This window comes from Eleutherodactylus coqui, chromosome 7 (assembly GCF_035609145.1).
Source record: "Eleutherodactylus coqui strain aEleCoq1 chromosome 7, aEleCoq1.hap1, whole genome shotgun sequence".
In the NCBI taxonomy this organism is placed as follows: domain Eukaryota; kingdom Metazoa; phylum Chordata; class Amphibia; order Anura; family Eleutherodactylidae; genus Eleutherodactylus; species Eleutherodactylus coqui.
The window spans coordinates 65,492,409-65,506,999 of NC_089843.1; the positions used below are offsets into that span (position 1 = coordinate 65,492,409).

General features: G+C 44.7%; 1 protein-coding gene across 2 annotated transcripts in view; it reads right to left on the reverse strand.

Annotated features, from left to right (window-relative positions):
• N4BP2 (NEDD4 binding protein 2) overlaps positions 1–14,591 on the reverse strand; it is a 60,557-nt gene that overhangs the window by 33,564 nt on the left and 12,402 nt on the right. For both annotated transcript variants that reach the window (XM_066573167.1, XM_066573168.1), the window contains exons 2-6: positions 13,195–13,465; positions 11,270–12,230; positions 10,289–10,413; positions 8,164–8,252; positions 326–402 (exon numbers count right to left, since the gene is read on the reverse strand). In XM_066573167.1, the coding sequence (XP_066429264.1) occupies positions 326–402; positions 8,164–8,252; positions 10,289–10,413; positions 11,270–12,230; positions 13,195–13,402 (1,460 nt within the window). In that variant the 5' untranslated portion in view covers positions 13,403–13,465. The remainder of the gene's footprint in view (positions 1–325; positions 403–8,163; positions 8,253–10,288; positions 10,414–11,269; positions 12,231–13,194; positions 13,466–14,591) is intronic.

The following is a 14,591-nucleotide window of genomic DNA, read 5'->3' on the forward strand; positions in this document are numbered from 1 at the left end:
AAGCCGTCTGCACAGAATCCATCTAAAAATAGAGCATGCTGTCTCCGAGTTTTGTAGCAAAGTGACAACTCTTTCTTCTAGGGGCTTGATTTGTTTTTGACAAAGAATGCGTATCATACACAATTATTTATCATTTGCCATTTCCTTTGCTGCAGGAATAAGAAAGGGTCACTGACGATCCACAGAAGATGCCCCCGACAGGAAGATAGCAGCCAAGACATTGCACTGGATCATGGATCTTCCAAGTGGCAGGATCACAAAGTAATATTACAGTAAGGAAATCAAGATCGGACTACAATAAACCCAATTACTATTGGTATATTACCTTTCAAGTTCTTTCGGATTACATTTCCACCAAGTGTCAGGTTCCCGAAATATTACCTTGTACTTCTGCTTTACAGCCTAGTAATAAACACAAAATAACGATGTCTTTATTTGCGTTATTTTTACAACTCATTACATAAAAACAGATCAACAATCCGGCCTATAAAATACCTAAGTGCTCGTTAACATACACATTGGAGCTCCCATTTTTCCGCTCTGTTATGGGAGCAGGAAATCGAACCCCCTGGATGAAAGGATCAGTCTTATGATTGACATGAATGGCGCCAAACAGACTCCATTGATTATGTTTCCGTCACTGTGTCGAGTAGGACTATGGACACAATGATGCAGGATGCTGTACTACCGTGTTTCCCCCCAAAACAGACAGTGTCTTATATTAATTTTTGTTCAAAAAGGTTTAACTTTTTTGTATGTATAGCTGCCTGGACACTATTTAAATTGACTTTTTCAATTACCTGTTAGCAGGGTTTAATTTTGGAGCATCCTCAAAGAGCCTGAAAAATCATTTTACATCCTCAAAAATTCTGGAAAATCATGCTATGTCTTATTTTCAGGGAAACAGGGTATTTTGCCCAAGATTCAGCAACACAGGCTTCAAACGTATCCCCCAAAGCTGATGGAAATGAAGCACAACACAACAGGCATACAACAAAATTTCCTCATATAGACAGACCCTACCTCAGAAAACCCTAATCAAACTACCGGTATATGGAGGTGGAGGGGCTCTGAAACCAGACCCCCTCGGAGTCAGCAAAAAAAACCTGTGCATGCACTAACTTACATAACTTAAGTACTCAATAAAGTTTTTTGTGCTTTTGCTATAGATGTAATTGGATATTGAAGCATGACATAATGACCCTCTTGTCTAATAATCATCAGCCGGCTGTACGGCAGCCAATAACAATTCAAGCAACGAGGATTTGGAAATAATCCTAACAGTACCGTGGCACAAAGCCTATCTGCAGTGGAAAATAAAAACTTCAGTGTGTTGGATCCGCATGTGCAATTAACTTTGGGAAGCCTTTACTGTAGATCTGCATTATAATTCATGCCAGCTTCTGTCGTAACGTATAATACATCTGTTGGGCCCGTGCCTCCCACTTTTTGAAACGTATCAAGAGCGGCATACAATTAAAAAAAACAAAAAAAAAAAAACAATTTGCTAATTGCTAAGCTGTGTCTAATTTATTAATTTTGGGCAGCAAAAAAAATAAAAAATAATAATAATAAAAATAACAATAATAATAAGTGCCTTGATAAATTCTCCCTTGCCTGTCTTCTGTTTGGTTGGTTCTACAAGCTGTTGTTGATTCTGAGGTTGCAAACCCTTAAATTCCCCATGGAGAAATTTTTTCTACTTTTCACAATTTAGAAATGAGCGAGTAGTGCCTTAGCTGAGTATCTCGCCACTCGTCTCTAAAGATTCGGGGGCCGGCGGGGGGCGGGGAGATCTCTCTTTCCCTCTCTCCCCCTGCTCCCCGCCGCAACTCACCCGTCACCTGCGCCGGCCCCCGAATCTTTAATCTCACGTAATGTGCCTTAGCGAGTATACTTGCTCATCTCTAGTGCAAACCTGTTTTGAATGGATCTATTAAAATGATCAGGATACGAATATCCAGAAGCCCCTCCTATTATCTGGGATAATATTCTCTTCAATATCAAAGGAGATATTAAGTATTATAATTAGACTGCCTGTCCACGGGGCGGGTTGTCATTGCGTTATCCACAACGGTAATCTGGCTGCGCGTAATGCAGTGAACGCTTTCTATAGGAGAACTATGGAAAGCGCAGCCCGACGTCCATGAGCAGAGAATCATAGCGATTCTCCGTTCGCGGGATTCAAATTGTGGCATGCTGCGATTCTCCGCAATGAGCCTATCAGATTTCTTCTGTTCATTCAGAGCCTTAACCCTTTCCACTCCAATTTGTATTCTGGTTTTCCTAGGGGGCTTACTCTTTTTCCGCCATTATACAACAGCGCTATCTGCTGGCTAAAGCCAGTACTGCATGAGGTGACACATTGGATAGGCTCCGACAGCAGAGAGGCTGGCAATATACAGTAAGAGAACCCCGACGGATGTCTTCAAACATCGGACCTTTACAGCCTGAAATCATAATGTCTTCAGAGGTCAGACAGTGGATTGGAAAGGGTTAAAGCAGTTTCCTGAGTAGAATTTAAAAATATTTGGGAAAATAATAAAGTCGCCCATGCTTCCCCGAGCAGGCTCCTCACTGCTCCGGAGCTGCCTCTCCGCTAACCTTGCTGGGTCTGTTTACGTCTCCGGCTGCTCCAGGCAATCACAGAGCTCAGTGGTCAACCACTAAGGTCTGTGAATATATTGGGATATTACCTTTGGTGGTTCTTCTCTGATCCACCAGTTTCGGGCGCTGTTTTCAGGCATCCAAGATGGCTGCAGCAATTTTCAAACTATCCCTGAGCAGCAACACCAAACCACTAAGCCCTACACACAAGGCACAGAAGCATAGGAAATAGAATCTTATTAGAACTCAAGATTACTAAAAAAAAGTTTAAAAAAAAACATAGTATGCAGAATGTTTTTTAAAAACTTTTTTAGTAATGTTGAGTTCTAATAAAATTCTATTTCCTATGCTTCTGTGCCTTGTGTGTAGGGCTCCTGCACACGGGCAAATTTGATTTGTGGAATCCGAGGCCGGCGACTGCCCTCGGATTCTGCAGAAAATACCGCCCATAGCCTCCTATGGAGACCTGCTGCTTCCTGCACGTGAGCAAAAATTTCCGCTCGTGGCAGAAAAATCGCAGCATGCTCCATTCTGTGCGGTTTTCCTGCACCAATGGCGTCCTTTGAAGTCAATGGAACCCGTCCGTCCCGCGGCCCTTCCGCAGTGAGCACTGCAGAAGGGCCGCGGGATCTGCGTCATCGCCTAGCGACGGTACGGCTTTAGCTGTACTGCACATGCGCGATGGCCGGCATTCCCGCAGTACAGAAAAAGAAGAATCCAGACAGGTAAGCGGGGTCACCAGCCGGGCACATGCCAGATCCGAGCCGGTCGTGTGCAGGAGGGCTAAGTGGTTTGGTATATATACCGTATTTTTCGCTTTATAAGACGCACTTTTTCCGCCTCCAAAGCGGGGGGGGGAAAGTTCCTGCGTCTTATAAAGCGAATGTGGCGAAAATTCGTTCCGATCGCCATTTTTAGCGCGATCGCGAATTTAACGCACGGACGCGATTTATTTGGCGCGATTGCGGGTTAAATTCGCGATCGCGTGAACAAATGTGCGATCAGTTAGAAGATTTCTCTCCTCCTGTCAAAAAATAAATCATTACTCCAGAAAGCTAATACTGTGATTGACTACCACACGCCGTCAGCCAATCACAGCCATTCAATGACATCATTAAATGGCTGTGATTGGCTAACACACGTGCGCCTTCAGCCAATCACAGTATAAGCTTTCTGGAGGTGGGGATTTCAAGCCCTGCGTCCAGAAAGCAATGCTCTGCCGGGGACCAGGAGGGAGCGACAGCCTGCAGCAGCGCCGCAGAACGCCGGGGGAAGTGAGTACTGATTTTTTTCCCCCTATTTTCCCGCTCTAAAACGGGGGTGCGTCTTATAGACCGGTGCGTCTTATAAGGCGAAAAATACGGTATATATAAATAGAGAGCAGGTATAGTGCATTAATAGTCCAACAATACCAATGAGCTGTGGCTATTACGGTAGGCAGTTTGAAGATTGTATCAACCATCTTCGACAACTGAAAACAGGAGCTGGAAATGGTAGATCCGAGGAATAGTAGAGAGGAACAATTGCAGGATACGTACCCCCCTCCACCTTCTGTCCCGGGGCCGCCCCAACACCGGAGGTCAATTTCAATTTAGATCCTCTCTACTTCGATTTGAAATGGTCAATCTTCTTTACCGTTTTACTTATGAAAACCATATTTCGTTAAAAACACAACAAGAAATTGTTCTCCGCCATCCGGATACGTTCCGTTAACTTGTAAACAGACCCATCTTAGGCCTTCAGCAGGGTCAACTAATCATAGACTGGTGGTAGGACAGAGAAAACGCACAGGGACATGAAAGGTCTACGTCTGGAAATCTGAAGTTCAAGGTCAACAGGGACTATGTAAGCAAACACGGCTCGCTTCATAGCAGCCACATGCTCACATAAAAAACCCGTGAAGAGGAAGCGTTAAACATAGCAGCAGACTGAACGTGAGAATGTCCTAGCATACACTAATGTCCTCGGATTCAAAGAGCTTGTGCTAAGCCTTACACAATCCCATCATATAGGAGGGGGAGAAGAGAAAAGTTATATCCAAAGTGCAAGACTTGTGGTTCACAGTCATTACACACTTGTCAGTCACATCCCAAGGCCACCCGTATCACAAAAACACCCGCTAAAAAAAACTTTTGGCCGTGTGACCAAAGATTGTAGTGTAGCCTTCCAACCCTGCACGGTTATTAAAGCCAATGGGGTCTCGATGCAAGACAACCACAACGAAAGTGGCTTGTACCCATGTGCTCGCCCCAGGCAGCTCTCGCCGAATGAATGACAGACGAGAGCTGCCTGTGATTGGCTGAGCGCCTCAGCCAATCACAATCAGCTCTTCAGCAGGGGGGGGGGATTTTAAATCCCCACCTGCTGATAGATCAGCACTTCAGAGCCTGGGACAGCGCGGAGAAGCCACGGCTGAGCCCCGGCAGCTGAAGGGAGGTGAGTATCTATTTTTATTTTTACACTATTTTTCCTGGTTTTTCAGGGAAGGGCTTATATTTAAAGCCCTTCCCTGGAATCCAGTTACTGGGGGGCGGGCAGCAGGATCATCTACTGCAGCTGTTTCTTTCCATTCCACCCCCCCCCCCAAAATGTTTTTAACGTGTTCTTCCATACCTTCTATAGTACATTGAAAGCCATAAATAGGTACAAGTCATCCTGCAAAACCCGAGCCGTCATAGAGCTAGGTTACCAGAAATATAGAAATGTTATGGCTTTGGGAAGGTAGGGATGAAAAAACATTAACACGGGCGGAACTAGCCTGTGAGGCGCAGGGCTATTGGCGAATTTTGATGCAAGACTGAAAATGGCTTAAATCTGCCTGCACTTCTGCACCCAAACATGTAGGTAGACTTGCGGATTTACGAAATTCCGCAGCGCCGTTTTAAGTGTGGTGCATCCTGGTGGAGTAATTCCGCCTATGTAAAAGCTCTCTGAAGGAAGCTAAGAGCAATTGTCATGATAGGCTACTTTAATGCACCCTTTGATCTCATCTTCTTTTAATACATTACTAACAAATCAAATCAAAATCAAATCATGGTATTTGTATAGCGCCAACTTATTCCGCAGCGCTTTCAGGTAATTGTTACTTAATTACCCCCCACCAAGCTGGGTTCTCATTTTACCGACCTCGGAAGGATGGAAGGCTGAGTCAACCTTGAGCCGGCTACCTGATTCATGTGGGAATCGAACTTGCAACCTCCAGGTCGTAGGCGAGAGCTTACACTCTGCACCACACGAGGCTCTATAACAATCATGGTATACCATCAAAAGGGATCGGACTATAAAGCATAATGGAAAGCTTTTCAATAAATGTCAACGCCGACAGACATAGAACAACAGGATGATGAAGAAATAATGAAAAACTTTGCTAAAGGGTAAAAGACAAACAGATTTCTGACAGGCAGTAAAGCACAGAGAGATTTAACAGATGCAGCCATAACTAATGGTATACTGCCCCCTACAGCAGCCATCATCACCCAATGTCAAACCCCTGTAGTAGTCTTCACAGCAACAAGATTTCTCGATTGCGAGAAAAATGCATGGATACAACCTGCAGTTTTCACATGCATGAAAGAATAAATTAAAAAATAAATATATATATATATATATATATATATATACATACATACACACACACACACACACACATATACATATATATACACACACACACACACACACACATATATATATATCGTTTCACTATTAAAAAATACAAAAACTATATTGCACCCATGAACACACCGCATGGTATGCAAATTTTGTTTGCAGATCCATTGAAAATAAAAGGGCAATATCACCCCAAAATAAGACATACTGTAACTTTTCGCACATCTAAACGGATCCATTTAGAAGAATGGGTTCTTTTCCAGTGCGATTTTGGGCAGTAGCAATATATCAGGCTCTCTGGCAGACTGCATACAGGCCCTATGTTTGGAGTATATACCAGAAAAACCTTCTGACTATCATACATCAAACGTATCCTTAGGACGCCATTGAACCAACGGAGGCCAAAAGTGTCCTCTTGACCTATGCCGGCTGGTATACAGCAGTATACCTTGTTTGTTACTTGTAGAGACAATGCAAAAAATATAGACCGCTTCATTTCTTACAATGGCAGTCAATGGGCAGTGCATGACCGTATACTGGCGTACATCAGAGCCATCCTTCCCAGGTGTACGGCGGGGAATCAGATAAAACTAGTTCCGTAATATACTGACTCCATTCACAAGCAGGCGCATTGGAGTAATAAGCACATAGACCAGCTAGGAATTTTCATTGCCCCCTCAATTTCCCTGGAAGCTGACTCAAGAACTTACTTTTTGCAAACATTTCCTGGGCACGGGTTGGGCAGGCAATTCTTGTAGTCCCTCAGGTAATATATATTATATATGATTCCCCCCTCCCCCCCATTCATTATGTAGCTATCCTCTCCAGTATATGTGAGCTAGTGTTACCTTGGTTAGTTATTTCTTTCTGTCTAAGACTACTGGCCTCTTCTTCCTCAGATGGTCATGTGATCTCAATTCTGACCAGCTGAGATCTACTTGGGTTTATGCTGTCTGAAACTAGCCAATTTTTCAGTTTGTGTTAATCCTACCACAGCAACTGCCTAGAGGGGGCCACAGACACTCCTATCACAGTTATTGATGATGATCATACAGCTCCTGTCACACAGTTATAATAGAGGAAACCACGGCTCATCTTCCTGTACACGTACAGTCTGTAGATTATTCAAGTGAATATAGAAGGTAACAATTAAACTGTCCCCATAGCAGGCAAAAATGGTATAGCCTCAGCTAATGCTGCGCTGATGCATCATGGGATAGATGTGAAACTGAAATTAAAAAATCTCAATGCTCAGCCTCAAGATGGTACCTGACAGGAGGCTGCACTGCATAGAAGTGGCTGCAATATACAGAGGAGATCTCCAGGTGAGGGGAATAGGAACAGAAAAATGTGTTTTCGCCGAACTGGCCCTTTAAAAATATGACTACACAAGAAAGGCGGTTGTGTAAAGTAGAACAGCAGATGGAACCTATGATTAGGAAATGAGCAACACTGGATCACGCTAATCAAAATAACTACAGTGAAATCTGGTTACTTGTATAGCGTTAACCTATTCCGCAGCGCTTTCAGGTAATTTATTACCCCCCACCAAGCTGGGTACTTATTTTACCGGCCTTGCAATAATGGAAGGCTGAGGTAACCATGAGCCGGCTACCTGAACCAAGTGGGGGTTGAACCTACAACCTTCAGGTCGTGAGCAAAAGCTTAGGACTGCATTTCTGCTACCTTAACACTCTGCGCCTCTGTATTATGATCAGCTAGGATCCAAAGCAGTCGACCCCTGCCAATCAACTAATGATGATCTATCCTGAGGCTTGGTCATCAACAGTATTTTTCTGGAAGCATTACCGCCATGTGAAATCACACTTCTGCAGATGCTAATACCCTGAGATATATTGCAGATCTCGCAATGTTTCACATGTATGGTTATACATAAAATGCTAACATTTTTCACAAATACAGAAAAGTTAATGAAGCGATACGAACCATGGAAACATAAGGCTTCATTTCCCATCCTTGTAAGTTGGTATTGTCTATGATAATAGGTGAGGTATTCTTCTCAAAGGCCTCTTTGGCTGAAACACAAGAACAAACAACATACTCAATTATCTCCCATAGACATTACATGGATTTTAATCTCGTGCAGTTTTTTTTCTTTCAACTTTAAAGGGGTTGTCCAGTTGTAAACTATTTATGGCCTAGAAGATCTGTAGGCCATCAACAGTGGATTGGCAGTGGTCAGGCACCCAGGACCCCTGCTGGTCAGTTGTTCATAGGCACTGAGCTAATTTCTGCAGAAAGCAGACGGCTCCGTTCTCATTGCAGTGGCCAGGCTTGGTATTACACGCAAAGTTCCAGTTTACTTCCATGGGGGCTTAGCCTGTAATTGCAAGCCAGGCCAGTGATTTCTGCTTACAACAAAAATCAGCTCGGTGCACAAGCGCACAGACTGGGTGAACAGTGATCAATGCAGATATCGTGCGGTGGATCCCCGCCAATCTACTGCTGATGGCCTATCCTATAGACACGACATGAATAGTTTACAACTGGACAACACTTAGTGCCAATTAGTAGGGGGGTTCTCTTTTGTAAGACCCATCCATGACCTCTTTATGTCCTGATAAGAAATCCAATCACTATTAGTTATTACAAATCACATACCAAAAGAGAGGAGACGGAAAAAGAGATGGGAGGATTTAAATAGAAATCACAAGGGGGTAGTGAAAAAAGAAGGGATTGGAGGGGTGTTTTAAACTACACCTACATTCATTTGTGAAAATGATATTACCAAAAGACCTACCTGCTACTGAAAGTCAGCAGGCAGTGCGCACCCTTCACACTGATTAAAGACCTCTGACCACTGTTTACTTCAGTCTTTATATGTAAATTGGCTTCAGAAGGCTGTAAGTATGGTTGTAGACTACATTACAAGAACATATGGGCAAGCGTAAACCAAATCCCCAATTACATTATATTAGTCAATGCCTAAAGGCCCTTTTAGTCACAACGTTTTTCGCTCAAAAATCTCTCAGAGCGGTCCAGCTGTGTTCTTCATACCCCGCTCGGGGCGCTTGGCTGTATAACATACGGGCGCTCCGAGCAGAGAAAAGCAGGATGCAGAAGACAGGCAGGGCCACCCCGCTTGTCTTCTGCATCCCCCACTCGGAGCACTCGGCTGTATAACAGCCGGGTGCTCCGAGCGGGAAACAGCTGGATGCAGAAGACAAGTGCCCCCACTTGTCTTCTGTATCCTCCGCTCGCCCGCATAAAAGCCGGGCGCTCGGAGCGGGGAACAGCTGGATGCACGAGACAAGTGGCCCGCTTGTCTTCTGCATCCCCCGCTGGGAGCACAAGGTGAACGCTCAACGTTTGAGCGATCACCTTGCAAAAAGCACACAACGATGGATGGACTACAATACCCAGAGAGGTTATCAAAATTGGTATTACTTAGTTTAGAAAAAAAAATGGCTGTGGAGCGACCAAATAACTATGTATAAGGGTGCTCGGGATTCCGCTTGCCTGCTCTGTTCGTGGAGAAGTAAAGGGGAATCCCCGCAGCCGAACGGTTCCATCTGTGGACGGAACCAAACAGCGCTGGGCGGACCTCATTGACTATAATTGGGTTTGCCCGCTTTCCGCCCAGCTGCCTGGCTTTGGGATGGAAGAAAAAGCTCTGCATGAAATGTAAAAGGCTGAACTGAATGAATGTAGGTCATCCACAGTCCAGTGCATTGCAGAAGAGCCGGTTGTTTCTGTCCATGGTAGGGCTAAATGATCTGTGCATGCGCCAGTCTGTTGCAGGAGATTAGGACAGGTCTGTGGACGATGTAGGAGAGGTCATCCATCTCACGTGACTTTTAGAGAGAATGGCCGGGGACTGGTGTGCATTGTGGGCAACAGAGACTGTTAGGGATGCATTCACATACAGTGCAAGAATTCTAAAATATCATTTTACAAGACATGATGCATTAGGCGCTGAAACAAAGTAACCTTTGGAATACTCTTCTCTTTTTTGCTCTCTAGCTGCTGTTGGTTTAACCTGCTCCAGATTGGAGAGCGGTTCTCTTTAAAGCTCTAAGATCATCCATGACATACAGCAGGTTTTCCTTACCTCGCCTATGATTCCACTCATGAGCTTCCCCAAGACGGCTTATGTCATACAGGTATAGACCATTCTGCTGGAAGTAATCGTCAGTGCTTAGAATAACTCCGGTTGGATTCACCTGTAGTAATGACCTAGATACAGGAAGAAAAAGCAAAACAATGCCAGTCCGTCTACAGCATCATGGCTCAATTATATAAAGCACCAAAAGCAAGTAAAAGAGAAGTTGCTAGTTCTGTGAACTATTCAGATACCTATTTCAATTAAGGACATATTCAAACAACCATGAAGCAGGCCATTTCATCACCCATATAAGGGACCAGTGCCCCGGCCCGATCACAGGTCTACTGACCCTAACACACAGCATCATAGATACCTATAATGGTGCAAGCTTAGTCAGTAGACCCCCGGCTGACCACTTTAGATAAACATTTTTGCAGGCAGGCTGGCTATGGAACAACTCACTGCACACAGAACGGGGTTCTCTACTGTAAGAGCAGTGAAACTATGGAACTCTCTGCCAGAGGACGTAGTGATGGTAAACTCGATATACCAGAATAGGAGAGAAAATTGGCTTCTACCTTACTGAGTTTTTTTTTTGCCTTCCTTTGGATCAAAGCAAAGCTCATACTCACTGGTTATCAGCGGCTTCTTCTGACAGCCACCAGCAATGACCAGGGTCAAAGCTAGCTCTGATTTTGGCACTTTAACTGCTTAAAGGGGTTGTACCACAAATACAAGTGGATAGGGAATTACTTGCTGATCGGTGGGAGTTGTGTCCCGCTCTTGCCCACAGTGACGTCACTGTGAATGGATCATTGGCCAAGCACATACGATTGGCGCTCCATTAATATCAATGCGACTGATGGATGCCCCAGTGGATGCCGCTCGGGTATCTTCGCAGTCCCAATGAAAGTGAATGAAGCACTAGTGTGCTTTCATTTTTGGGCTTCAGCAGAAAGGGGTTAACGATACAATTAAATACGTTACCTTGCTAATGTAGATTTCCCAGAGCCTGGGGCTCCCCTCAGAAGAACAAGCACTTTTCCGACAAAAGGTGTGACTTTTTTAGAGAGTTGAGGGCCACTCGGAGCCTTGCTGATGGGTTTAATATTATCAGTGCTGCAGGGGATTTGAGCAAAATGGTTAACATTCCAGACAAAGCGAATGGGAGGAGGATTATAAGAACCTCCTGCAAGAGGTTCTCTCCTACCAGCCATAAAGGTCCACTGTGAAGGATTAACAGCGACTGGTGATATGAATGTTGGATTTACATTGGCTGTTGGATAAAAGGAGGACGCCATGGGATTCCACTTTGTTTGAAACTTTGGGGATGCACTTTGGGGAGGAGGTAGCACATGCGATGATGTGGATATTGGCCCAGTATTCTGCCGATTGGCTTCTGTAGGTTTCTCAACATTTTCTTGGTAGTACATAGCTTCGGATTTAGAACTATTCAGAGAGTCAAACATCGTATCCGGTCCAGTCTTGGAATCAGATTCCACGTTTGCCAAGGCATCGGTTTCAGTAACACCTACAGATGTGCCTTTTTCATACTGACCAGTTGTGTAATCCTCTCTTTGAAAATCTTCTTTGGATAAGTCAATTAACTGTGTATGTTCAGTGCGGAATGAGGGGCTTTGTTGATCCAGCTCTAGAGGATGGAGCAATGAGGTATCCTCGTATTGTTCTGGGCTACAGTAAAGGTCTTCATTGTTTAAGCCGTACCTATCAAGTGCCTGATCTAACAAGGTATCCAAGTCATTCCCCGCAGATGAGACATCTTGCTGTACTTCTACTTGGTTAGGCACATCTTGAAAATTTTCTGGACCCTGTGATTCATTCTGGAAGTCATCCGGAAATGATACAATATCAGCAAAACCCGTTGACTCCTGAGCGTTCGCTTTAGTGGCTGTTGATAGCTCCAAGAGATAGTCCATGACTATTTCCACTAGGTTTAGAAAGAGAAACATATCAGTAGAAATAAGATCTTGCTACAATATTGCTTCCTAGAGTAAAAGGGTTTTCCGAGATAAAAACAGTTGTAAATTATTGTTGGCCTGTCCGCAGGATAGGTCTTCAATATCAGATGAGCGGGGGTCTGCCGTCCAGGATCCTAACTGATCAGCTGTTCTTTGGGCTGGTGAGCTCATGCACTGAACTGATTTCTGCAGGAAGCAGACAGCTCTGTTAGCACTGTGGTGGCCTAGTTTGGTACTGCAGGCTGTGTCCTCATTCACTTCAATGGGAACGCTGCTTGTAATACCAGGTCAGACCATTGCAGTGATAATGGAGCTGTCTGCTTCCTGCAGAAAGCAGTTCAGTGCATGACCACACCAGCCCAAAAAACAGTTGATCAGCTGGGATCCCAGGCGGCAGACCCCCGCTGATCTACTATTGATGATATAGATGATATATCCCACAGATAAGCAATCAGTAGTTTACAACTTGGACAACCCCTTTAATTACCTATTCTTAGATTTGGGGACAACTCCCGTCACACTGCTAGTCAGCTGTTTTAAGAGACTGAGAGGAGACACAGGAGGGGCACTATTACTCTGTGGGGGTACTGAGAGGGGCATTGCAAAGAAGAGTCACGGGTGAAAGAAGGGTTAACGGCAGTCTGGGCACAGATAGAGTAGAAAGACGAAAACAGATGACTCCAATAAGAGAAGTCACCTGTGATCACTGGAGGTAACTGCACTGTAATCACTATCACTGTGTGAAGCTGGCATCTGACTATTATATGGTGACTGCATTATCTAGAGGCATACTAGAGCTGCGCCGCTGTATCTAAGCCCGCCTGGTCATAAAAGCTGTCTTATAAGGTATGCTGTGACTTTTTCTATAGGTACCCGTGAGCTTTACGTACACCCCTGGATACCAAGTACTTTATGTAGCAGTGTTTGTCTTACCTTCTTTATATTCACTAAGCACCATCCCAACCAAGGCCGGGTCAAGGTTGGGAAACATCTCACACATACTGCTAAAAACATCCTCCTTGTTATTGCTCATGGCTGGTGGATGGGGCGGGCCAGCAGAGGAGGATGGGAGTGATAAGGCGCCGCTGACAGAAACCCTTCTTTGTGGACTGGCAGATAAACTCTTCCGTTTTCTAGGCATTTCTGACTTGTATATTCTTCAATCGCCGGTCATTTGATTTCCATTATTAATAGCTAAACACACCTAGAAAAGAAAGAATTGTTAAGAGGCAAGGCGGAACACTCACAAACTCAAAGTCAATAAGCCCAAAGTAAGAGACCTTAAAAGGGGGATTCTCAACTTTTGGGAATCCTTTTTCAATATGTTTGAAATCACAAGACTATGCATTCACCCGTAAGATGTTTATTTCCACAATGCTCCGTTCTCCAGGTACTGCAGATTTTGATTCCTCCGTCGTTTTGCACACTTCTTTCATCTAAATCTGTTGGCCGGGATTTTCGGAGTGCGAGTACATTCACTTTTGGCTGTGCTCTGCTGTTCTTTCCATAGAAGAGGTGGTCTGTTTACTGGTGGCCCGTTTACACGCAGGAGCGATAGTTCTTCAGCAAATAAGAGGCCGAGCGGGTCAGAGATCTCTTCTGGCCGCCCGCCTCCATTCATTGCAAACAGGCAGTTGCTCAAAAATTGACCGACTCCCGTTTACACTGAGTGAGAAGCGATGAGCAACAATCCGTTCGCTTATCGTTCATTTCATGCAAGCATGAAAATCATCGTTGGCGCGTTTACTAGTCGTTCAGTTTAAATACCGAGCGTTCAGTCATTCTCCATCCCCTATAGAGCGAATGTGAACGACTTAGCGAGCAAACGATTTATCTGCCTGTATAAAAAGGCTGCACGACCGAACTCCTGCGAACGATAAAACATGTCCTATCTTTGTGCGAGCTCTCGCATGGCATCTCCCATTGGCACTAATAGGGCCGGCGACAGCATCGCACTGCGTGCTAGGCGCACGCGATGCGAGGTCTTCAATCGATCCATGATTCAAGTACCAATATCCTGCTCACCTATGTCCACACCATGGACCCGCAGCAAATAGAGCCCATAGCATGCTATGGAAAATGGATTCTTCCTGCACTCTTGCGGAAACCAATTGCGGTTTCTGCAAGTGCAGGAAAAACAATTGAAGCATGCTCCATTTTTTTGCAGATATCATGTGGACAGCTTCCATTGAAGTCAATGGAAGCCGTCCAATCACTTTGCGGAAAGGTCGCGGATTCCGCATCATCACTAGGCAATAACGCGGGAAAAGCAGTCCGACGACTCACCGTGCGGACTACCCGCAGTACAGAAGAAAATGAAAGCAAGCAGG